Source organism: Centruroides vittatus, unplaced genomic scaffold (genome assembly GCF_030686945.1).
Source record: "Centruroides vittatus isolate TY-2023 unplaced genomic scaffold, ASM3068694v2 scaffold_996, whole genome shotgun sequence".
NCBI lineage: Eukaryota > Metazoa > Arthropoda > Arachnida > Scorpiones > Buthidae > Centruroides > Centruroides vittatus.
The window spans coordinates 421629-448000 of NW_027122724.1; the positions used below are offsets into that span (position 1 = coordinate 421629).

General features: G+C 33.9%; 2 protein-coding genes across 3 annotated transcripts in view; one reads left to right on the top strand and one right to left on the bottom strand.

The window, feature by feature from the left end:
- Window positions 1–1431: 1431 nt before the first annotated feature.
- Window positions 1432–11805, top strand: LOC136990633 (selenoprotein M-like). The gene is made up of 4 exons (XM_067289023.1): window positions 1432–1591; window positions 3435–3505; window positions 11297–11375; window positions 11448–11805. The coding sequence occupies exons 1-4, from the start codon at window positions 1487–1489 to the stop codon at window positions 11589–11591; spliced, it is 399 nt and encodes a 132-aa protein (XP_067145124.1). The 5' UTR covers window positions 1432–1486; the 3' UTR covers window positions 11592–11805.
- A 996-nt stretch (window positions 11806–12801) lies between these two features.
- Window positions 12802–26372, bottom strand: part of LOC136990663 (E3 ubiquitin-protein ligase RNF185-like) — a 32838-nt gene continuing 19267 nt past the window's right edge. Inside the window, exons 3-7 of one of the 2 annotated variants that reach the window (XR_010883093.1) lie at window positions 21900–22028; window positions 14308–14365; window positions 14055–14175; window positions 13818–13980; window positions 12802–13662 (exon numbers count right to left, since the gene is read on the bottom strand). Coding sequence is in view for 1 of the 2 variants with exons in the window: in XM_067289051.1 (XP_067145152.1) it covers window positions 13886–13980; window positions 14055–14175; window positions 14308–14365; window positions 21900–22028 (403 nt within the window). In the remaining variant the exon portion in view is untranslated. The other variant, XM_067289051.1, reaches the window with a different exon arrangement.

Sequence of the window (26372 nt, forward strand, 5' to 3'; positions counted from 1 at the left end):
TAACAATATTCAATAAGGATTAATTTCATTGCTATTAAACAGGATGGACAAACAGTCATCCACATACCTGCTATAGACTTTTATACCTTTTATATTATTTATAGATGTGTCCATACCAATCGTGCTCAGTTCTGCCAATATAAGACCTATAATTGATCCCGTCGGTATTTCACTTGTTTCGGTGTAATATTTACTATCAAATTAAAAATAATTATTTATTAATACAAACTGTACCAAATCAGTAATCCATCTACATTAAAATTGATAGAATTTACCATTCTATCAATTTTAATAGAAGGGTATGTATTTTTTTCATCTAACAATGGCATTTTAAAATTAGTTTCTATTTCTATACCTTTTAAGCCTGTAAGGAATTCTTCAGTACTTTTTATAGTATTTTTGGGGTCCTTTGTAATTTAATTCTAGTTCACTTGTGTGATAAACCCTCGAGTATATAACCACCAAACACCACTGGATTGTACCTCGCCAACGTGGAAATTTCTTTGCGTCGTTAACTCAAACGTCGGCAGAGATAATCTATGCAAAATTGGTCGAGTGCAAGCATACTCGAAATTTCAAAGCAGTTTCTTATGGAAACAAAGCCTCGTACCCGAAAAATTTCATTCTGTACTTTTGATTTGGCCTTTCGTGTAGAATCGCCGACTTCCTATTCGTACCACTAGTTACACAACATCCCATGTAATGTACCTGTACATATGTACAAGAGCTAATTCTGAAAAGCAACAAACACCTATTTAATTAGAATATTACTGGTTGAAGAAAAACTTTTGCCAGTTAATAATAATAATTATTTTGCGTACGAAGCACTAAATTCCAATTAGTAATATTAATTGCAATAAACGGAGTGAATATGCATTATGTACTTTAAATAATGCAGATGTGTTGGTGACTGGTAATAATTTTATTTTGTAAGTGCATTTCGAATCTCTGTATCTGAAGATATGAATATATTTTAGTGGCACCTGTCCATTATTCACGTGATAATGGCAAGTCTATTGATAATTTGAGGTGAACATCGAGTAAAGAGGAATTTTGGTGATGATTTAATGTCAAAAACAATGTTTCTGTACGAAGAAACTGCACCGTCTTTCTCCTTCCATATTCGATCGATGCTTCCGTTATCGTTCGGCAGAGGGCGCCACTCGACAAATCGCCGGTGGTCGTCGTCAGACAATCGAATCAGCTTTCGTTTGTTCGTATTACGTTGCTCAACGTCATCTCTTACGCGTACGAAAAACTAAACCGGTGACGTTACGACGTAATCCGGCCGAACGGTTCCAGTGCGTTCGTTTAATTATCCGGAACGTAACCGGGCGAAATTTACGATATTTCGAGTAAATTAATTAATTCGGAATAAAAGTGAATATTTTTACGACGTAATTACTCGACGAGTCTACGAAAACTTCCGACCGTATATACGTACTGTCACGTGACCTGCGACAATTTGGTTAGTGGTGACGTGACCATGGCGGAGATCGGTCGGCTTCTATTGCTTCTGCTGCCAGTTTTTGCACTAATTGGTGCAGAAATCGTCGTCAAAGACAACAAAATAGCGAAATGTAGAGTCGAAGTGAGTATTATTATTATTATTTCTTATTTCTTTTGTTTGGTAGCCTCGTTAGTGCTCGTGTCGGTGAAACGTCACACTTCTTCACACTTACTTTTTTTTCATTGTTACGTACCTGCACCTTATCGATTCCTCTTCCTGTTTGTTTATACGTTATTTTATCGCTAGTAAACGTATGTTGGACGTCGACTGCACCCTGTTTATCGTCCGCAGGAGGCGTATTATAGAAGTTCACTAAGGTACACTTCAGGAACACCCTTTAGGTACAGTACAAATGCAGTTCCGAACGAGGTGATTGGGTCCTCCTCGGAGTTGAAGACTGTCTAGGGCAGTGTTTCTCGACCGGCAGACCTCGCGTGAGGTTTTGGGGTCTGCCGCACGAGAGACTTCTAGAACCTCTGGTCTAGGGCTTTAGATCCCTCGTTCGGAACTACAATTCTACCCACGCTAGACTTCTCTAGCACGGGTAGAATTGTACAGTACAAGAGAGTATAAATAGCATATCTTAACTAGAAACACTCAAAAGTCTACAAGAGAGTTTACTACTGGTGGACTATGTTTGACCTGTCCCGAAATGCAAATTGAATCTCGAAACTGGAAGTGACCTGTGGAAAAATGTTTGGCTTTTGTTCTTTTTTACATTGACTCAAATCACTGCATGGTGGTTGTGGATTCTCATTCATTTTGGTCTTTGTCTTGTGTGTAAATTGTCTCTGTTGCTTTATTAGTTGAGTTGAGTGGAGATAAATCTCGTGCATAAACTAGTGTCTCTTTGATTGGATTGTTTCGTGTACGGTAACCCGACGTGACCGTCTGCCGAAGGGGATGCTTCCCGGGTGGACTCTGAGATACCGATTCCTACTTTGTTGTTAAAAATGTAAAGGAAACCCAGAAAACTGCACGTAGCCGGTCGTAAACACGCGACCGACTGGCATTTGGTGTTTTTTTTATCTGCTCAACCGCCAGTGGGTCCTCTTTTCTTGGTGTCGGAGTAATTTAGATCTGGGAATTTGGTCTCCAATTACTTGTATCGACGGTGTCTGGAGAGAATGGTTACTTAACTGGTTTGTTCCGTGCAAAGTTTGCGAGTGATTAAACGACAAAATGCGACAAGTTGTGAATGTACGTCTGTGTTTTTTCAATCCAGATGCAACGGTTCGACGTGCAGAAAAAAGGCTAACGATTATTTTAATGCATTAATCGCTCTAAAACAAGTTTGGGGCAGACATCTTGCTTCTAGATAAAGGTAACGGTTTTGATTGTCATATACATAATGACCAATTCTATTGACAGAACAGGTCGGTCTAAAGAATAATTGGATTTTGTATCGTCGTCTCTAATAACACTGCACGTATAGGGGCGTCCCGCTTAATGTTCAGTCGTTTCGGTCGGACCGATTTTAACGTAAGTTTGTGGGGGTATTTGAAGGAAAAGCTTAAGAGACAATCCCAGAACCAACGGAATGCGTCCGGGATGTCGATGTCCAAGTTTTACATTAAGTCGATCCGAATGCAATTACATCCGATAAAAGGTGCACGTACACCTGAATACCGCTTCTAACATTTTCTGTATGTTTAAATAATTCGTATTGTTTCCAGCAGCAGGGCCGATTTTATGCAGAACACACTAACAACACATTACAATTTTTAAACTATAATGGAAAAAACATTGACAAAGAAGTTTCAGAATTAAGAGGGGGTTGCTAACAAAATTGACAAATACCGTTATCCTTAACCATTTTTCTCTGATTGAAGCATCGGTCATAAACAACTGGGAACAAAAATTTATTAAGTGACTAAAGGAATATTCACAAAATTATTAATCTTATTTCATTTCTTTTTTGTAGAGTTGCGGAGGATGACGACTGAATAGAATTCCTGAAGTGAAGAAATTCATCTATCAGGACATTCCTCTGTAGTATCCTTTTTCTTGGTGCGTATAAATTTATGACTTTGCTTTAAGGCTTAAACAGTTACTTTTGAATGTAGTTTGACACCGGATTGTGGTTTTGCTATTTCTCGGATGAATTTTTCATCAAAGTTTTTTGGACGCGAACAATGCTAATTAAAAAAGTGCTCGTTATAAAATTTAATTGCTAAACAGAATATTATTCTAATTATCATTTAACGAGTTAATGTGGTGGCAAATTTTCCACATACTGTTTGTCGCGCTATTTACGCAGCTGTAGAAACATCTGCTGGACACGTACAGAATGGTTACAGATGGTTTTGAACAAACCAAAAATTTTATTATCGTCGAATATAATATTTATTGACAATAAAATTTTTGGTTTATGCAGACGTTTATAAGATATAAACTTTGAAATTAGCAAAGATTCTTGTGTAAAAAAATCCTCCAAAAATTAATTTTGCCATTGTATATTGATTACGATAAGTGTTCTTGTTTTGAGTTATATTACAAAATAATATGCTCTGACAAGAGGTTTATCATTAATGATGCACAAATTGGTTGTCTTAATTTGACCGCCGGCACTTAGATATCAGACATGCGGTCTTTAATATTTTTGGCGCGACTTCGAAACAATTAAGCGATACTGGAAAAATTTGCCGGTCCGAGCGAAGACAAGTGTGAGATAAGTGGACACGAGGTAGACTTCTGATCCCGCCACCATTCTTACTATGAAAGCTGATCTGAATTTACCGTTCTAACATGCAAGGCATTAGCAACCGTAATGACACTGACTATTTCAATCGGGTCTGTGATTCAAATGGCCAGTGTAACCAACTTTTTATGTTGGCACTAGGTCAAACCTATTGAAGATGTAAAAAGGGACGAACGGGTGAACAAACAAAAAAGTGCGAGGCCAGAAATTGTTGGGGGGAATCTTATTCCAAAATGTCGACCGACCCACTTTTGGCAAGGTAAAAAGTCGTCAAATAAAATTATGGGTGAACTAATCACAATGATTGTCCAACGGAGCAACCTGTTCTTTATCCAGAATTCTGAAAAACTGGAATATTCCGCAATACCTAGGAATAGGAAACACTGTCGTGCAGGAATGTTTGAGCGTAAACAAATTTGGCAAAGTTGCATTTTGTCGATAACTCCAAGACGTTACCGCGAGATCATTCGAAATAACAAATCCGACCCAAGACTAGTTCTAACATAGTTCTTTTGATTGCATGGATCAGAATAAAAACTACCAAATTTACTTTGACAGCTGTTTATTGCAACCAATATACTTTGCCAAATGGGAAATACACTCGTTTGGGACAAGAAATAGAATACCAAATTTGGAGTTACCTACCAAACAGAGAATGAAGAAGCGGGATCGTGGAAACGGTTGTGAATTTGTTGGTACGATAGATGACATAATAGTAGAAAGAATAGATCCAAAGTAGTACCGGCCTTGTCGCCACTCGGGCAGCTTCCCAGTCCCACATGTGAGACTGCAATAGAAAGCGCCAAAAAAGAAAAACTTTCCTGTAATCCATCTTATAGTGGTTCCGGAGTACAGTAAATGATGGGTTGTTACAATGCATAGAAATATAAAAACAATTGTTTGACATGGAATGATGCATTTTCAAACGTTTTATTATTTAGTAGATGTTACCATAATCAACACTTGGCTACTAACGGGGTGAGAGAAAAGTCTGGACTGTTTTTAAAGGATAATATTTTATCAAAAAATTGAAGTAGCAATTAAATATTATAAATAAAATTTCTTTTAAAATAATATATAATAGTATAGAATTACGTGGGCCATACAAATGTGTTCATTAAGTTAATTTTGATAAATTTGCAACACTTTAGTTGGCCTCCATGACAGTTTTTTAAAGTGAAGGTCTGATTCTTTGGATTGGTTGTGTGGTATTTTTTTGCTAGCCAATGTTTCTCCTATACTATTTGTGCCAAATATCCAAAGAAATCTGCAATTGGTCAGCATTGTGGCAGATTTGACGGATTTTACATTCTTTGATTACGAGAGGAATTCCACGGCAAACCTGCATAGCAAGACAAAGCTTTGTTGGGCAAAAAGACAACTGTCATCAAAATGATGATTTCGATAAAATTCTAATCCCTTTTCTTTACACATTCAAGTATTCGTCAGCATTGATTGCAATGGATCCCTTCTTAAAAATGGCTTTGAAACACCTGCTGATGATATGACTTTTGCTTCAAATTTCTTCTTGAATTTGTACTTCGCTTCGGGAGATTACTACGAGCACAATGAAAATCCAGTTAATTTCATTTCCTGGCATTAACATATGGGAGAGGAGAAAGTACTTCTTGTCGTCCAAAACCAATGTTTTGTTTCCAAAATCTCTTACCAGCATTGTGTTTGGATTTTGGCAATTTTTTCGGCAGTGTACTCTGGGGCCCTCTTCTTCCTCTTCTACATGCCCATCTTAAGTGTCTTACCTACATATGTTTGACGACAGTCGAACCTTTTAGTTGCTTCCGTGTGGCTAATCACATGTGTGTCGTCAAACATTTGTCACCATGCCCTTTGATTTTTAGCATTCCTAACAACTGTCTTTCTTCCACTTCGTGACCTTTTCCACATTCCAGATATTTCATACTAGTACAAAATATTATATATTGTTGATTTCCTGTGTCCTTTGGCTATAAAAATATTCTATTGCCAATTTCTTTGAGTGGTTCACACTTTATTTTTGTACATTTGTACAATGGACTGCCTTAACATGTCCTCCTTTCAAGCCATTACTCCGAACCAACTCGCAAATGTTCGAAAATTTCACCTGCTGTAACCGAGCATGTGTAATAACATTAAAATCGTTGTGCGAAAAATTGAGCCATCTTTTTTGGTTCAAAAGTTATGTTTTTAAACACAGTCCAGAATTTTTCTCTTAGTCCATTATATAAGAAGGTTGTGCAGAAGACACAAAGTCCAACTAGACCGGCAAATACCCATGGTCATTCAAACACGTTAACAGAAGAATATAGTAGTAAAACTTGGTACCTAGAAGGAGATTATCATCGAAACAATAGAAAAGATTGCCTTCCTTAAGGAGTTTTACAAAGCCTAAAATTTGTCATAAGTCAAACTGAGAATATCATAAAAGGAAAACACACTGGTTGACCACAACAAAAGAGAACAAAACATGAGGATAGGAAATGTACAACAAGAGCGATGAATAGAAAGTGGAAAGAAGCATATGTTATCATCTGACAGAACAGGGAAATTGCTTGGAATTTGCATGTGTGGAAAGAAAAAAAACCGGCACCAAAACTTAAGGAAACAAAGACGACCGGAAAAAAGCGATTTAGGCAACAAATTGGGAATTGTCACTCACGAAGACAATGCCTGAACTTTTTTCTGGTGCCTTCCTAATGGAGATGAGCACCTGAAAAATCGCCAAAATTTCCTACCTCGGTTGTTATTGGGTCGAGTGTCGGGTGATGCACAGATATATAAGGTATGTCCCGCGAATATAAACGCTCAACTTGTTATGCAAATAAAAGTTAAAGGAATTATCATATAACAAAACCAATTTAATTTTGAGGTAGTTACAACTTACAAATAAACATACTAAAAATCATGTGATTATATTGCTTAGCAATGTAACAATAAATTAATTTAAATCAAAATCACATTTCTCGCTGTCCCAAAAATATAAAGTCATAATACAAAATCACTAACAGTAGAAAGTATTGTAACAAATCTTTAATAATAATCAACTAATAACCAATACATTTTCCTCTTTTCATTATAAATGTAGATATGGTCTGACATTGACTATGTTTTTGAAGGACTATTGTAGTTATTTCTTTCCAATGGATATTAATTGCATGTTTTAACTCATCTACACTGTTATATTGGTGCCCATTAGCATATACAGTTCTGGCTAAGATTTCCCAGAAGTTTTCCGTTGGATTCAAAGCTGGGGAACATATTGGCCAATCAATAACTGGGACTCCATTCTTAAAAACCACCCATAAGTTGATTTAGCTGTGCGGATTGGGGAAAAATCTTGTTGGAAAAACCAACAAATTCCAGTAATTAATATCAGCCCAAGGTAAAAGATAACTTACTAGCATGTCTTAATTATCATGTGTGTTCATTCAGCCACTGAGGAATGCAATATTTGTCTTGCCAAACCAACTAAACCCACCCCGTATCGTCACTGAGCCTCCCTCTTGCTGCCGTTTTGAAAATATTTCTTCCTTGTCCCACAAATCGTCCCGATAACAAGGCCAACCACATCTCGTCCGTCGAAATTAAAATTTCTTGTCACTCCAGATGACATGCTTCCCTGTGTCTGTCCATCCCATCTTTTCCCGTGCCCCCTGCAAACGCTTTTGCTCATGGATAGGGGCTAGTGATGGTGCAGGCTTTTTCTTCTTACAGATAAGATGCTGATATGCACTAATAATTCTTCCAATTGTAGATTTTGATACATTAAGCTCTGGTTTTGATGCTAGTTTTCGTAAAGATGTTTGGTTGCTTTTGATTTCTCTCAAAATACTGTTTTCCTCTATTTGTAAGCTTTGAAGGTTGATCTGTTGATTTCTTTAGTCCATATTTGTCTCCAAGCTTTATGAAATTGTCAATCACAGTTGGAGAATGATTAAAATTACTCAGCAAGAGCAATTGCAAAGAAAATTAATCTCACAGCTGAAATCTTGCCTTTTTCAACATGTGTTAAGGGTTTTGCATGTCTCACGATGAAAAACAATTCATTTACATCAATACCTGACAGAAATAAACATTTGAAATACATGGCAGTTATACTGTAGTGCTATATGACCTCTAGTGTTAGAAAATCGAACCTGCCTTTATATATTGGGATGGCGAGAAATGTGATTTTGATTTAAATTAATTTATTGTTAAGTAGTTACTAAAAAAAATGTTGTAATTATATTGTTTATGTTTATTTGTAACTACCTCAAAATTAAATTTGGTTTTGTTATACGATATGCAAATAAAACCTAACTACTAAACTTGTGCCTTTATATTTATGGGATATGCCTTATATATATTAACATTTTGGAGGAATTTCTTATTCCGTCCATTGAAAATATGACAAGACTGCATTGTTGTCTCACCATTTGGTGGTGACGACAATGCATCTTGTGAAGGGGCCCAAACCGTTACTTTTCTTTGACTATGGCAAATGATTTGGATATCAATCCAATAAAAAACATTGATGGAAATTCATATGGGGGGCCAAAGCTTCTTGGTACAAATCAGATCTCTCGACTGCTATTTGGGAAAGCCATCGATAGTGAAATGTGTATCCAAAAGATCGAAATGGAGCAACAAAGTATTAATTAAATTATTTGACCAATTCCATCATTTTTCCAGGGGTTTTATTATATGGAGTGGCCTGTTTTATTAATCCTCTGGAATAACTCAAAAAATAAACTTGCACCAAAAAATTTCATTGAACCACGATTCTCGTGGCTCTCGTGAAGTCTAACACAGGCAAAAGTTCGTCAAAAGATGCACTCGTCGGTAATTACGAGCATTCGAACTTTACAGGTATCCACAGACATGCATGTGGAAAGCAGCTGTGTAAAGTTCATTGAAAAAAAAATAAAAAGTCGTGGAAAAGTGTGGGAGCAGAACTTTCTGGAGCTCCTAAGAGAGCAACTATCAGTTTTGTTTGGAGACATCATCTTTGTACGAGGCAGAGAATATAGGATTCTGCTACATGGAGCAAGGCCACTAAAAATTTACTATGATTCAAATGCAATTTTGACAGAATTTAGACTAGTGTAGTGGCCTGCAATCGATGGGTTTGATTTCGCCCTTGTGACTTATTTATGGGAAAATTTAAAGAATGTTATGTGCAAATGGAAATAGACAACTAAAGAAGAATCATTCCAGATAATTCAAGCAGCTTGCTCAAATATATGAGAAAATGTTTTATTTAAAAAGCCTACAAGATGGTTCGAACAAATAACTGACTTGCACATTTTGCGAAATGGAGACATCTTTGAACATTATTCGCTATAGGGACTGACTGGCACTCGGGTCAATTAAGCATTATGCAAAAAGATTAATCGTCGGGTCGAGTCATAAGTAACTTCCGATGCAGCTAAGTAGAATCTATTGTTCGTATCTACCGACTATGAGTCACTGGGACAAATGAGTTTTTGTTTTCACTATATAGATGACAGAAGACTAACTGAACCCTCATCTGTTTTGTGTGATGCACGTTACATTAAACTGTTTTTCTTAACCTCTGAAATGGAGAGCGAAAAAAATGCATATTCGACATGTAATGCTTTGGGAATTTAAAAAGGGCAATAGTGCTAAAGTGACAGCTGAAAAAATATGCAGTGTATATGGTGAATGGCTAATAACTGGTCGGGCAGTTAGAAATTGGTTTGTAAAATTCCGTCCTGGAGATACAGTAAACCGAGGGCGGGACGTCCTTCCGACTTTGACGACAACCTTTTAAAGGCAATATTGGAACAAAATCCTCATCAATCCACAAGAGGTATAGCAGAAAGGTTGAATACATCACAATCAACCGTTAACCGCCACCTGGAGAAATTAGGGAAAGTCAGCAAGAGGGGCATGGGTACCTCACAATCTCAGTGAGTGGAATAAAGAAGATCGCACGTCAATCACCGCAAGTCTGCTCTCACGGGTATAAAATCGAGCTTTTTTTAAACAGGATTATAACAGGCCTGAAAAATGGGTTACCTATGACAATATCGTCTGCAAAAGAGTGGCTTGACAAGGATCAACCAACTCCTACCAGATCCAAAAGCAAACATCCATGGCAAAATAATTTTATTGTGTGTATGGTGGGATTGTTGAAGTATAATTCATCACGAGTTTTAGAAGTCAAATTTAACTATTACTGAAGGATAGATATGTTCAGCAGCTGCAAAGAGTGCAACGGAAACTCTATGAAAAGCGTCTTGAACTCATCACTCGCAAAAACATCATTCTTTTACACAACAAAGAGCCACCACGTACAGCAAGGGCGACTCAAGAAAAAATCTTGAGCTTGGATGGTCTGTTTTACCACAACCAGCTTACACCCGGACCCTACCCTGACAGACTGCCATCTTTTCTGTTCCTTACAAAACTTTTTGAATGGAAAAACCTTCAATTCTGAAGAGCAAGTCAGCCAGGCTGTCAAAAATTTCTTCCAGTCCAAACCAACCACATTTTACAAGGAAGGAATTGATAAACTGCCAGGAAGAAGAGGGGAGAAGGTCATACGTAATAGTGGCAAATAACAAAATTATATTAATTTATTATTTAATGTATGAAAGCAAAGTAAATGTCTGATAAAAAAACGGAAGTTACTTATGACTCGACCTATATCTAGTACATATCACATCCACGAGGAGGCAGTCTTCATATGTAGTTACATTGAATTTGACAAAGAAGGGCAATTATGTGCAATTTCAAATTTAAAAATTTCAAAAAACTCTGACATGTCCTCTCAGCACATGCCAAATTTCAATGTCCTTGCATGGGGAGCTCTTCAAACCTTGCAATAGTTTGGTCCTCTCTTTTTCCAGCCAGTTTCTCAGAAGTTCAGAAAAATAAAGCTCAAAACTCATCAGATGATAAATAAAGTTTAATGTCCCCTAAAAATTGTATCAATATTATAAATAAAGGCAAACCCTGGTGAAATGAAATATTCCGAACATATGGCATAAACTCGGCTTCTAGAAAGTTTGTTGTGGTTCTGGAAAATGTTTTTGTTTTTTTGTTCAGAATGTATTGTGTCAATCTGCCTTAACTGTTCTCAGCCATAATGTAGAATTCAAACAAGTCGCCGGAGCACCCCCTGAAATGATCTTCTTGAACATAAAGGGAGAAGAAATAGAGGTAACATTGGTTGGTGAATATGTATGTGAAACTTCTTAAATTGGTTAATAATTGTATATTTTTTCTTGGCAGCGCATCGGTCTCAGTGAGAAGACGCGTGAAGATTGCAACTCTATTCTTCTAGACAAGAAATTCTACAAGAAATCGGAGGAGAAGGAAGAAGTTCCCGAGGAATTCAAAAATGCACCCTATTCCCGAATCGAGGACGAACTGTAGTCGTCGTTTTGTAACCGTTTGACTCTGCACCATTTTACCTTCTGGGGTTCTATTTCACGCTCTACTTCCGCAATTTTCGGGTATCCAAAAATTGACCAAACTGACAGGTGACAAAATTATTGTATACGGTGACAATGAAACCGCATGCCGAAAATCATTGGCACGTGGCTGATGACAGATTCTGTTATACAATAAAATTTGTGCCATTAACACATGCACGTTGTGATCTAGTGGATATTCTGACACAAACACAGACCAGACAATTAAAAACATACAAAATGAAATTGTACGAAATTTTTAATTTCTCTAAATGGAATGTTGGCATTGCCAAATCATGAGTACAAATACCATAATAATGATGTTACACTTTCAGAAAAAGAAAAATCTACTGGTCGGCTACTCAAAGTTTCCCGTAAAATAAGAATCCCAGACAGAGTAGATGTAATATACACGATACCATATATACAAAAACATTATTTAACATAAAACAAATATGATACAATTTATTAGCCAGTGGGTTCTTCCGTCTTCCGCACGCACACGCAACCTACAGAAGAATTCGTCAAACAAACAATAGATTCTGGGATATGGAACCGCCGGGCAACAATTAACTTTCCAGTTTTCAACCAGACTTTTATTTAAAATGACATATTTACAGTATATATTACAAAAGCCAAAAAGGACTTCAGAGCGCTTGGGTGATCGGACTGCAATCTTACACATCTTTTGGGTTGTGTTCGAATTGTTTAATCCTAATTACACCTCTGACATAAGATGTACAAATCAAGTAACCAATACTGTGGGTAATACTAGAATGGAGAGATTAACATAGAGATCGTACCTCCCAAAAGACAGAAAATACACAATGAGCCGAATTTTTAGGAAGCAAAAGAGAAAGTAAGTTGAAACTTTGCAGTCTAGCATGCAGAAGAAAGTATTATTTGCAATTAATTTGTACAGATTATACCTAGACTCGTAGAGAAGTGTTTTTCAATCTTAAAGACATTTTATGTTCTAAGTTAAAGAAGTGCTTAATTGTGTACTAAACATTCTCCAAATGCTTCCAAAAGTTCATCTCAAATTCTTTCCAAATATTCTAAGAGAATTTTTTAGAACATTTTTCAATTATTACTGAGGGATACTTGGAAAACAAAGAAATGATTATCTCAAACAATAATATTTTAATCCAACAAGTTTGTGATGAAAAGAATCTTGTCTTCCCATGCTACCAATGTGATTATTATTTATATGCAAATAAAATAAATTCTTGCAACGTACCAGTTCTAGCGCACAGCTTTTAACAAAGATCAGAGATTAGAAACAAAAACGGTAACTGGGTGATATGTACAGTACATAAAATATATTTTGATTATCGCTTTTGAGCAAATTTGCGGTTTTGTAAACTACGGGACGAGAATTATTGCGGGAAGTTTTGAATGCACATACTGTAAATACATAATTTTAAATATAATACAAATTTGCAATCCCGGTTTAAATTTCTGAAGCAGATTTTGCTTGGAAAGTACAGAGTTATGTCGCTCCAAAATGACGATAAAAATGCTTTTATATCTAACAAACTTGTTTTATATGAAAATTTTTGAAGCAAAGTTCTTAGAGAGACCATCTTTAAGCCCGACAATAGCAAAAATAGTTTGAATTCTTTCAAAAGCTCTTACGTCAGAGTCTTTGAAAGCTGTTTTGCAAGCAGAAATGCTTGAGGAAACTCTGTTTATGTTGGAAAGTCCTTTTTTACATCAGAAATTACATGCGATTCCAAAGATTTCTGTCAATTTTGGAGCAAAATTCAAAATACCTTGGAAGTTTAAACGGGAAAATTTGATTTTTTTCAAGCATTCTTTAACAATACAGCTTAATTATAATTAACTACATTTCTGTACAATTAACATAAACATACCATTAATCGGCAAGGTTTCTCAATAATTATTCAAATGCAATTAAAAAAAAACTAACCTCCAGACAAAATGGGTTCTACAAATATATTAAATTTCTCCAAAAACTCCTCTCACACACCACTATAATATCAATGGAAGATATGGAGCCTCTTACATTCCTCAATAAAAAAAAATCCAAGCAGTTATATTTAAAAATAGAATTTTTAGATTTTGATTTGATAAAACTTTGTTAATAATAACTGAGATCTAAAAAAATTCAAAATTAAATGTGTGTACGAAAATTCCGACGAGAGTTCGTAATATATTACAATACCATAATTGCACGATACAACGGCCGACAATGCTACTCTTTCGTATCTACACCTTCCGGAGTCCGGTCTCTCAGGCTATTAGGAGCCAGAAAAGAAAAAGTATAGCTACCCAGAGGAATACTTTGCTTAGAAACTGTTCTTCGGAATATTCGGGACTACCAGGGGCTAAAATATTTCAACGTGACTTTTAACAATTGGGTTTAAATAAACAAAGACAGTAAAAGTGTTTCGAGACTTACTGGGAGCCGGTCTTCCGTCACCGAAGTTGAAAGTAGAAGCGAAAAATCCAAATGGAAAGGCACCAATTCCGAATGACATGTGGAATCCTCCATCTCCGAATCCAAATCCAGGAAATGATTGCTGAAATAATTCATTTTTATGCATGTTGATTTCAGATTCAATACACTTATAATATATATTTTTCCAAGTAAATTGGACAGAAACAGAACTTAACTTTCTGTCAGAGTTTCTTTTCATTCACAAAATACTTACTCCGGCATTATTTTCCGGCTCTGTCCTCTGTCCGGGAGGTCTCGGCGGAAGTTTATCTCTGAAAATAGATTTTATTTTCAATTAGCTTTTATTTAGGAAAATGTTTTTGTTATTGGAATGGATTAGACTACAGAAACATATGTATAGTCAATGCTAGTATTGCACAGTCAGACCATTTTGCAACACATTTCAGATTACTGAGAAATTATCCCCATAATTTAACTGTAAGAGAATTTCAGAAAGTGTGTGGCAGTATGCATTTTGAGTTATAGGGTGTAGTGTACAGTACATCGCTTAAAATGTGATTCATATCTACAAGCAGAGGGTTAGACGTTCATGTCAGTGATCCGAATAAAACTTCGTGAGCATAGCCCTAAACACAAACAGCTCCTTGTCCAAATAATAGGACCCACTTGAGTGTTTAGCTTAGAAGTCTAAGTTTTCACTTCTATTTGTAATGGTGATAGTTGAGTGGATAAGCCTCTAGCCATTGGACCTACAACAGTAGGTTTGAACCTTTTCAATTAAAAATTTTTTTTGATGTGTAACAAAATTATTCTATTTACCATATCATTAGCATTATTACTACCATTATTATTTCTCACATTTAAATCTTATCATTTCCTGTTTAAAAAAATGTCTTGTATTATGTCATGTTTTTTTTAAACAAAGTCTCTGTAGATTGAACTCATTGATGTCATTAAACAGCAAATAACGTCATGTTTTTAATCTCGTTTTATAAGCTTTAAATGTGAGTAGCAATAATAATTATTACATAATACAGTAAAATAATTAGCACTATTTTGTTACAGACAAAAATTTAAATTGCAAAGGTTCAAAACCTACGTCTTGTAAGCTCAATTCCTAGTGTCTTATCCACTCAGCTATCTCCATTAGCTTATAAGACAGTTCACTTCTGTAAACACTCAATTCTCAGAGGCCCATTTTTTGGAAACACTTGAAAAGTGGGTCCTATTATTTAGGTAAGGAGTTGTTTCTGTTTAGAGTTGTGTGCTCACCAAGTTTCTCGGAGACCTGAACATCTGGATCTCTCGTTAGTAACACTTAACCTCTACTTTAACTGTTTGGTAATGTCAACATTACTTTTTTTATTTGTATTTGTTAAAAACAAGATTAGGTTTTTGTAAAGAGCTTTGTTCAATTTGAATTTTCTGAATCTATAATTGACACCCTTTATCATTTTGTAACTTTTATGTGCACGAAGCCATACTTCATTTATTCGACTTCCCTTTCCCATCTTTGGTCGTGGACAACTTTATGTTGCTTTGTAACTTCTTTGCTGGTTCAATCAGAATTTTACGGCATTTTCGATACTTAACGTGCCTGGCAGTTCGTGACCCGATGTCGGCAGCATTATAGAAAGCATATGAGAGATTTATTTAGTCGCATCACATTCCATTGCTTGTGTCAAAGTGGTGATGAATGACACAGTACAAAACAAACATTATCTTGGTATGTCAAAGCCACGAATGTTTGTACTGCAAAGCACTTATTTCTCTCCCGAGACCTGGCTATGGTGCCACCATAATGGTAAGATGTCATTGCCAGCTTAAGTATCGCTGCACTCGTGCCTTCCCTTTCCAGTCTTTTCTTCCGGATAACTTTTATGTTGTTTTTCAAGTCCTTTTATGGTTTAAAGATATTCACATGTGCCAAAATAGCCAGAAGGATTTGGGTTCTATTTTTGTAGTCGGTGCCACGAGCATTGATATATTTCATGTAGACAAGACTACGGTTAACTTTCTATACAGATTAAATGCCGAGTTAAATTCCTTAAGAGAATTTTCTTATAAAATATCATACAAATTTGATCAACTTATTCTCAACTGTAAGGCAGTGTTTGGACAGGCTCATTGTATGTTACGTTAAATTTGGCCAATCAAAGGAGGAGTTATTTGTAATTCCTTTCATTGGCCAGATGTGATATAATGTAACATAAGAGCCTGTCTGAACACAGCTTAGTATTTCAAAGCTAATTGATAACTAATATATTGTAATCTAGTTCAAAAAGAAACTAAGAAAAAGCCTTAGTGACTCCTTTTTAGAAAAATTCTCATTCTGTGTTTGTAACTTGTCATATATTTTCACAGATAAGACGATAATGGAATCATAAAAAAGGCCTCCAAATCTGGGGTTGTCTTATAGGACAGACTGAAATTTATATAAATTTAAAAAACGGACAAACCGTAATTACAGTAGAGCGTCGTTAATTGGAACGTCTGTAATTGAAATGGCCGGAAAGTGGAACGATTTTCAGTCGGACTGTGTCGTGCTGAATCGAATGTTTTTGATACTAAATTTACTTCTAAAGTATAATTTTCATGTTTTTTATATTCTTTAATATATTTATTTTGTTTGTACAAAATGCAGAAATAATTTTTAATGATACGATAGCCTCGATGATTATTATAAAAATTTTCGTTAGGCTTAAAATTAATGAAAATTCAACACGAAGCGACACGCAACGGAGAAAAATTTGAACATCGGACAGGTTAATATATTTTTTCGTACATAGTCGGAAATTGGAACAAATCACTACTTGGAACGACTCCAGTCCCCAATTGGTTCCAGTTATCGACGCTCTACTGTATTTACTAGTAGAGAGTAGGGTATGTCCACAAAATGGAATAGCCCATACAACGTTTTGTGAATAGTCAAGGTCATTACCCAAATGCCCGAATCAGTGGAAATGTTTGCAACAATTGCAAGGCAGTGCTACCAGATGCAAGAAAATAAAATTTGTGTATTCAAAATAATTACTAATAGGATATAATTCCGTATATGCTGTACAGTATTATTATCCAGATGATGATCGCTGATCTAAACTAAATTCATTGGCTGTTGATAGTTTTGGGGTTGTAGATAAATGCTAAAACTATAAAACTTTGACAAAAATTATACCTCGTCCTATCTGCAGAAATATATGGTAATTCTGTAACGGTAGATGGTGTGTCTAAACAATTTTGCCTGTTTAAGTAGCTTATTTTAAAAGTTTCAAATTGGCAATAACTGGTACAGTTTCACTACATGATAATAGGAAGAAAAAAAAAATAAACCATTAATTTTATTTTATTTACTTTAGGTTATCGATTGCTCTGCAAGAGATTGGTTAATAATAATAAATTAATCAGTAAGAAGCAAACATGTAACTTTTCTTGATCAAATCATACTTTGTGTGTCAAAATTCCAAATAAAAATATAAAATAAATTGTTGTTAAAAATTTAAAGTTTTGTTACTGTTTTAACGATTATGTGTATTCTGATACAGTACATGGGTCCATTAAAGAATGGATGTTTGGACTTCTTGGTAGAAAAAAATTATTGAGCGAATTGTGACCAAATTTATAATGTGACCGTAATGCGAAACAATTTTCCCCAAAGAAATTAATGTAAAATATGATAATGCATTCTATGCCGAAAAAATACTCAAATACTGTATTTACTTGCGTATAAAGCAACGTTTTTATTCATTTTTCACTGCTTCAAAACCTAGGTCATCCTATACATGTGGGCAAAGGACCCTTTGTGTTTTTGCAATAATTTTTGTGAACCATGTATCGTTTGTGCCGCCATTATAGCAGAGTGCTATCGAGGTCAAGGTGAATGTTGCTTATAAAGAGATGATACAAAAATAGCTGGTCACTTAGCAGTGATTATAAATGCAGTTATTTCATATTTGTTAAATTGGTATTTTTAATGAATATTTGTACATTCTGAATCATTAAAAATAAACTTTTTCCTGTCACATGCATTATAATCTTTTGGTTTTGCTACATGAGTATCAGTTGCATGGAAAAAGCAATCTTCAAAAGCTGACAGCAGTCATTCGGGAAATACTGCATTTTAAATTCAACAGATCAGAGGACGATGCTTTGTGGAGTAAGAATGAAAAAGAGGAGAATTGTAACGAAGCTTCGGAGGGCAAGTCCAAGTAAACAAAAGGTGATAGCATCAAGAAAACATGGTTGTTTGCCTTAATATGTGCATTTGATGATAATTTATTTGTAATTAACCGAAATAAAATTAGAATTGTATTAATAAATCTAATTTTCTTATTTCGATCTTTAAAGTCACATCTCGTCCTGTATGTGAGATTATCTTATACATAAAATATTGTATTTACTCTTGTATAACGTTTATTCAAAAAATTATACAATATACATTGTTAAGGAGCGTGATTTATTATCATCTTTTCTTCTAGCACGGAATGAAACAACCTGGAACGCGAATTTGATTTGTAGAAAAAAAAAAAAAAAAATCACAGATATTAGCATGATGAAGCATGCGCACAATCCAGGACTTCCCCTCTCCTCGTCACTTGTTATGCGAAACGATGCTTGTTAAGTGAGTCACTTTTTAAAAAATTTCATTTGTTCATTAAGCGAGGTTCCACTGTATATGGTTTTGATTTTTGGGATAAAATTTTACTTAGAAAAAAAATCTGCCACCAAGGCAAAATTTGCATGGTTGTCCCTTTAACATGCATGTTAGATATGTTTTCTAACAAATTTTGGGTATAAAAAGAGTTGAGAAACATTCTTCTATGCATGAACCCACTGCCTGTTCACACATTACTCATCAAACTCTTATACCAATGAAATAGTGATACCAACTTGGTACACTTATAATTGGAATAAATTTCTTCACTTTCTTAACTCACAAAATTTATTAGAAAACATCAGCAATAGACTCGTCAAGGGAACAGTGGAACAATTTTAAAATATGATATTTTTCTGAAAATCAAAACCATATACTCAAAATGGCACATATACCAATTTGCCAAATATGCTCTACAAATCACCTCAGAGACATTTGTTTTATTCCAGTAATATCTTGGAAACAATGAACATTTTCAAACAGCTTGACTGTCCTGCTTCAGGTCAGGTTATGTGTTCCATTTAAAATGTTCATTCTTTTGCATTTTACATTCGATTTGAATTCAAACTTCAAATTTTTTTGCAATTTACAAAATTTAACTTACATTAGTTGTAAAATGTAATTATTTTATTTAATTTTATATTAATATGTTATCGATTAATTGAGCTGTTATAATAATCTTTTGTTGGGGTTATTGTAAAAAGCTTTCCAAGCATATGATAATGAATCTGCATCTCATATGTTAATGTGCTCTCTCTTTCGAGAATGTCTTATATATTTTTAACATCTCTAAAAATTTCGTTTTTTCTCTAATAAAACACTATAATCAGTGCTGCTTGCTCTAATTTACCTTTGATTCCTGGCTCCGAGGCATATATGGATAGCACTGTTGTTTGTTTTTCTTTTCCAATATCATATTTTGTTCTATAATCTTGCTTCTAAGAGATCTGGCTTCAATGTAAATTAAATCCCTGTCTAATCTTTCATTTTTTACTGGTATGCTATAAACTCCAGGAGCTCTAGTGCTATCTATGATATCCTTATCATTTCACAGCATTTGATGTATAGTACTGCCCCTTTTGTATGCTTCCATTGCATGTAATTTCTTTGTATATTGGTTTCAGCTTCTTGTCATATTCCATCGCTATGTTCTTAAACTTAGCTGAGGTATGTTTTCTGCCTTGGGGTGGTATCTTGTTGTATATACAATTCTGTGCTAATCGTTCTATAAGTTTTATTAAGTACTCATGTGCTATTGCTATTCTATTGCTGTTTGAAAGCAATAGCCGTTTTTAAGATATTACTGGAATAAAATGAAGGTTGCTGAGGTGATTTATATCTACATTTTTCCAGTTTGGATTTGTTTCTCTTTAAGTAGATATCTCTACAAAGAGCTCCAAGCAATTATCGTATTTTATGGACTATAAGACGCTACGGACTATAAGACGCTCCTGAATTTTGGAGGCAATTTTTCGAAGAAAAAAGTGCGTCTTATAGTCCGTAAAATACGGTACTTTTTACGCTTTTTAAAGATCATTTTTAAGAAAATTGAAACAGTCCATCTTTTTAAAATTGATTTCTACTTAATAGACAAAATATGCCATTCTAAAGCTAATCCTTTGAAGGAATATCAAAATAGGAATGAACTGTGAATATACAAATCACTATTCTCAATTCATTCCAAATGTACTGAAGATATAATAATTTTTATAATGTAGTTAACATAGAAGGCACATACAGAGAATTGGATGGAATCTTGAAGATGATTTTCAAGGTTATAGTATACCAGTGTACCGATTAATAATGCAGATTTTGTTCAATAGATGGCATTACAGATTTATTGACATACATCCGATTTGATGTGTATGTCATTTTGTTGAATTGACAACAAACTTTAAAACTTTATACGTTAAATTTTGTGAAGGTGTTATCATCAGATATTTTTATGCTTAAATATGTCAAATTTTGTCTCAAAAAAGAGCATTTGTGGGAAGTTTTAATTCATTACTTTATTTTGAAGAAGTGCTGCTGAAAGTTATCATATACTTCAGGAAGTATATGGTAAACATGCTTCATCTAAAGATACTTGTGAACGTTGGTTTAAATGTTTTAAATGTGATGATTTTGATGTGAAAGACAAAGAACATCCATGTCAACTAAAAAAAGTTTGAAGACCAACGGTTACAAGCATTATTGGATGAAGATGCGTGTCAAACTCAAAATCAACTTGCAGAAAGATTAAACGTTGCTCAGCAAACAATTTCCGATCATTTACAATAAATAAAAAGATTTTAACAGAAGAAAAATGGGTGCCACATCAACTGAACAAAAGACAAATGGAAAATCAAAAAGTCATCAGTAAAATGTTACTTCATTGACATGAATGACAGTTTTTCTAGCATCAAATTGTGACTGGTGATGAGAAGTGGATTTATTTTGAAAATTCTAAACACACAAAATCATGGGTTGATCCAGGTCAACCATCAAAATTGACTGCAAGACTAAATTGCTTCAGAAAGAAGACAATGCTTTGCATTTGGTGGGATCAGGAAGATGTGGTGTATTATGAACTTCTAAAACCAGGTGAAACCATTAATACTGATTGTTACTAATAACAAATAATCAATTTTAACCATGCTTTGATTGTAAAACGATCAAAATAGGCCAAAATATATGGCAAAGTAATTTTGCTTTATGATAATTCACCATCACACACTTGAAAACCAGTTAAAGACACATTAAAAGATCTTGCCTGGAAAGTATTAACTGACCCGCTGTACTCACCAGACTTTGCTCCTTCTGATTTCCACTTGTTCTGATCGATGGCACATGCACTATCTGAGCAGTACTTCAAAACATAAAAAGAAATGGAAAAATGGGTCTCTGAATGGTTTGCTTCAAAACAAAAAAAGTTTTATTGGGATAATATGCACAAATTACCTGAAAGATGGGGGAAATGTATAGCTAGCAATGGACATTACTTTGAATAAAGTACTTTTGATGATTCTTTTGAAATTATCATGTTTTCTTTGATTAAAAAAATCTGCATTATTAACTGATACACCTGGTAGCCTTAATTACTGTTTTAAAAACCGCTGAATTATATTTCCTGTTAAAGTGTAAAAATAACTATTTGCATGTATATGTTTGAAAACAAAAAAACAGTTAATGCCATGAACTTGTATGAACAATACCTTGGATCTTGTTTAGCCCCTCCCCTTCCATACAAAGGTATAACTTTTTCTTTATTAATAGCAGCCTTGCATACTGGACAAACCTGTCTAGTGGGCCTAGTTTCCAGCCACTGATGTAAACACGGCCAACTAAAAAACAAAGAAAATAATTATCAGAAATTAACAAACTCGAAACTCATTTTGACACTTAATTTTAAATTAACATCAGTAACATCAGTACAATAAAACTTATATTTTTAAACTTAGGATACTGTTTAAAAAACTTAGTATTTTTAAACAGTATCCTGCTATAAAGTAGTCGAAAAAATCCTTGTTTATCTCTTTTTTTCCCTCTATTTTTAAATTCATTTTAATTCTTAATAATTAAATTTACTGTATGTTCAATTTTATTCTCAATAACGTTCTTACAACCAGATTTAAATGACACAGTGATAGACAAAGCAGTAAATTTGTACATTGTGATTTATTTCAAGTGAAGTTAATTCCATATATTGACCTATATACAGGAAAAAAAATATCACATTATTAAGCAATCTTTAATTCAAGGATGGTGATTTGGTCCTTGTCTATTCTACTCATTATTTCACTTAAACAGAACTGAATGCAAGACATTTCTTAGAAAGGCAATAAACTGCTCTCTGGATGGAACGGATACATAAAACTTGGTTTTTTCTATCATATTGTTCTACTTTAATTAAGACTTGTCCTTATATGACAATTATAAAAACTGAAAATTATAGAATACTTTCTTCTTTAATGATAAGGAAAGGAATATGAATAATTTGTCATACATCATTCTATTCCATCAAATGTACTTTTGTAAGCTGGGATAGTCTTATATTTGACCAAATAAAACTTAATAAATGGTTTAAGAAGCCATTTTGTTTACTTATACTGAAATGAGATTGAGTTTATTTATTATACATAAATTATTCATTCCAGAGATTTGTTCTTTCCACTTCTTCTGATTATATTTTTTAATAAACTTTCAATCTGAGTAAACGTACAAAGATTTTATGACAAATGTACTGTCTAGATCGGGCCTGACCAACCCACGGGCCGCAGAGGCCCATTACGTTAAATTGTGTGGCCCGCTAAGCGATATTATATATCTATTAAAACTTTTGTTTCCCATTATGTGTATACCAAAACAGTTCAATAAATGAAAATTTGCATATGTCATTGTTATAATGAGCAAGTGTGAGTACGAACTCTTGGTATAACAATAAAATCTTATTCATCTTGTATTTGTTTTACTATTTTAAAAGCATGTTTGCCTAAATTGTGGCCCATCATAATGTTACACGTGATCAAAGTGGCCCGCGAAACAATTTGGGTTGGCCAGGCCCGGTCTAGATCTTGTCAATAACATATTATAATGTATATTGATAAATATTGGTATTTTACATTCGTGATATATCATACATGAAAAATCTGTAGTGAGATAGCCACAAATGGTGCCTTCTTGCAAACTCAATGGGAAACAACAACATGGTCACTAAGAGAAAGATGTACAGAACTTATAAGGCGACTCTGTAAAAAGACAGAGACCCTGAATGATGCTGCAAATGAAAAATGATGAAGTTGTGTATCGACAATAACACAAAACAAACATGTCTTTTGAGTTCCCAAATTATAAAATATAATAATTCTGTAATGTACTAAAAAATTGTGCATTACACAATTACCATTCGAATGTTAAATGTGTTGCTGTAAGAAAAAACAAAGAAAATTGCAAAAATATAACAGTATAATTAATTTTTGAGTCTAATGTTTTCAGCTATTTTTTAGACCATCTTTGGGATTCTTTAATTCTCAAAATAACAAATTTTAAAATGTCTGAAGTTAAACATAAAGTAGTTTGAAAAACTATTTAAGCAGACAATAAATATAACAAAATACATTAAATATGTATTAATTAAATATATGCTATAAATTACCTCTCCTTTGCATATATTTGTTGAGGAACAGGTAAACATACCTAAGCAAAGAACTATGGAGTGTGTTTAGATGATAGAAATGCAGTCATGTTTTCTTCTGCACAGAAAACTGCCCGAACCTGTAATCTATAAGCACGTATTTAGTATATATTTAATGTTGCATTTATTGTTTAGGTAAATGGTTTCTCAAATTGATTTTTATATATTCATCTTGAAACTGTTATTCTGAAAATTAAAGAATTGTGAAGATGTTTTTTATGAAGTAAGTTGAAAGAAAAACTGTGCCAGCAACATTGAAAGGAAAAAACTTGACTGCCACTACAAGCTTTAAAGACCACAAAAATGTCTTACTCAGTACTCATGACATTTAATAATACATTAAATGTAAGGAAAATTTACAGCATTAACAGCAAAACAATACTTTAATTGTCACTGTTTTTAACTTAATTAACAGGTCCTCGTCATGCTTCAACAACATAGAACATCAGAAGTATTGATAGAAACTGGAATGGAACAAATGTAAGATATAGTGTTAAATGTAATTAAAATAAGGAATAAAGAGACAATTATGATGTCAAAGGTAGACACGAATACTCAATGAAACTTTCAAACTAGGAGAAGAATCCCATTCCCACCATCAAAATAAAAAATTAAAATTGGAATGGTTAATGCTCTTTGTCATTCCAGATGCATATTATTAAATGGTGGGGCTTGAAAACCTAGTAAAGATTTGAAAAATAGTGTGTCATCTCTCTTACCGACATCTGTGCATTCTCTTTGTTTTTGACCTAAGAATCCAGAAGCAACAACAATATAAGCTGTATTTATACTGAAACATTGTAAGTATGATATAGATACTATTTAATTTCATGTCCAGGAAATTCTCATTGTTATGCGACTGATAACATAAGGCAAAACTATGGCTGATGGATAAGAATTATTATTAAACTTGATGTTCTTAAAGGATGCATAGTTTATTTTATTTAAAGATCTATCATAATAATACTCAATTGCAAAACACTAAGAAGAATTTTGAAATGAAAATCTTGACTATTAATCAGCTTTATTTTACTAAGGATTAGTTTCATCAATAAAATTGAAGAAAAGACTCAAGGAAGTAGTGTTCTTTCATAACACAATTATGTTGATTTGCAAGGAAAGACTACAAGTTGCTACATACACTTTTTAATAAAATGCTATTTATCAAGTTGCTCTTGATGCTCTTTATAACTGGGTAAAGCCCATTCATGTGAATAGGCAATACATAAGAAAACTCAAAAAAGAGTGTAAAATACATCAAAATACATGTGTAGTTTATCAGATGACCTTGAAGCCATTTCAACACTGCTGGCAAGTAACATCTGCTGTCTCTGACTCAGGTTTGTTTTTCCTTGTCACTTTATATATAAAATAAAAAGGGAAATACAAACCTTGGTCAGTGAGTCAGAGACCATGAGCATTACTTACTGGATTATGCCAAAGTCAGTCTAGAGATCAGCAAAACTACACATGTAGTTTTTATGATTTTTTTTCAGTTTCCTCTTTGCTCATTGCCTAGTCACACTAACAGCTTTACCGACTTATAAAAAGCAATGAGATCAACATGATAAATAGCATTTAATTAAAACACACATGTAGCAACTCATGTCTTTCTCTTAGTTATAATTTATTAGTTAATTCATATGATATACTGATATCCGATTTAAAATATCACAGTGTATCTGAATAACAATTTCCCAATATTCATAAATCAAGATATTGATGAACAGTCACCAAAATATTATCGGAATGGTACCTACTTTTTCATTTTTATTTCCCATAAAGTGTAACAATGCAAATAATTGCATAGAGAAGGGAAGAAGCAACTTTGTTGAAAGTTAACTTACAATTTTACATAACTGACATGGTTCTAAAAAGGTCTCAGTGGTCTAATGATATTAGAAACTCTGTCATTGCATGTGGTTATTATGCTAGAGTTGCTTGGATGAGTATGGATAAGCAATAGTACTACTACAATTAAAATGTTAATATTTGAAATCAACTTGTTCCAGAAGACATTCCAGTATTCATTCTTACTTTTTAATTGAAATTTGTTTCTTTCTATCCTGAGAAAGAAACAAAGAACTTGTTTATGCAATACACTACAGTTTTAAAGGTTTTAGCAGTAGTACTATAGTTTATGACAAGTGCATAGATAAGTAAACAAAACAAGCAATTACTTTCAAGAGCTGAAAAGCATCTCAAGAATCCAGTTTGTTTTGGAATCATATTATTTGATCTGACAAAAGTAAGGTTGATTCATTTGGATACAATGGTGCTAAAACAGTTTAGAGAAAAATAGGGAAAGCATTTAATCAAATGTGTATTAGACCAATTATGAAATGTGGAGATGATTTGAAGATGGTATGATGGTGTATGAGCAGCAAAAGAATTGGAAACAAAGTATTATTGATAAAAGAATATTAAGAACGTATTAAACTACTAAGAAACTAAGAAAAGAACATATTAAATTACTTTTTAAAAATGAAAAATA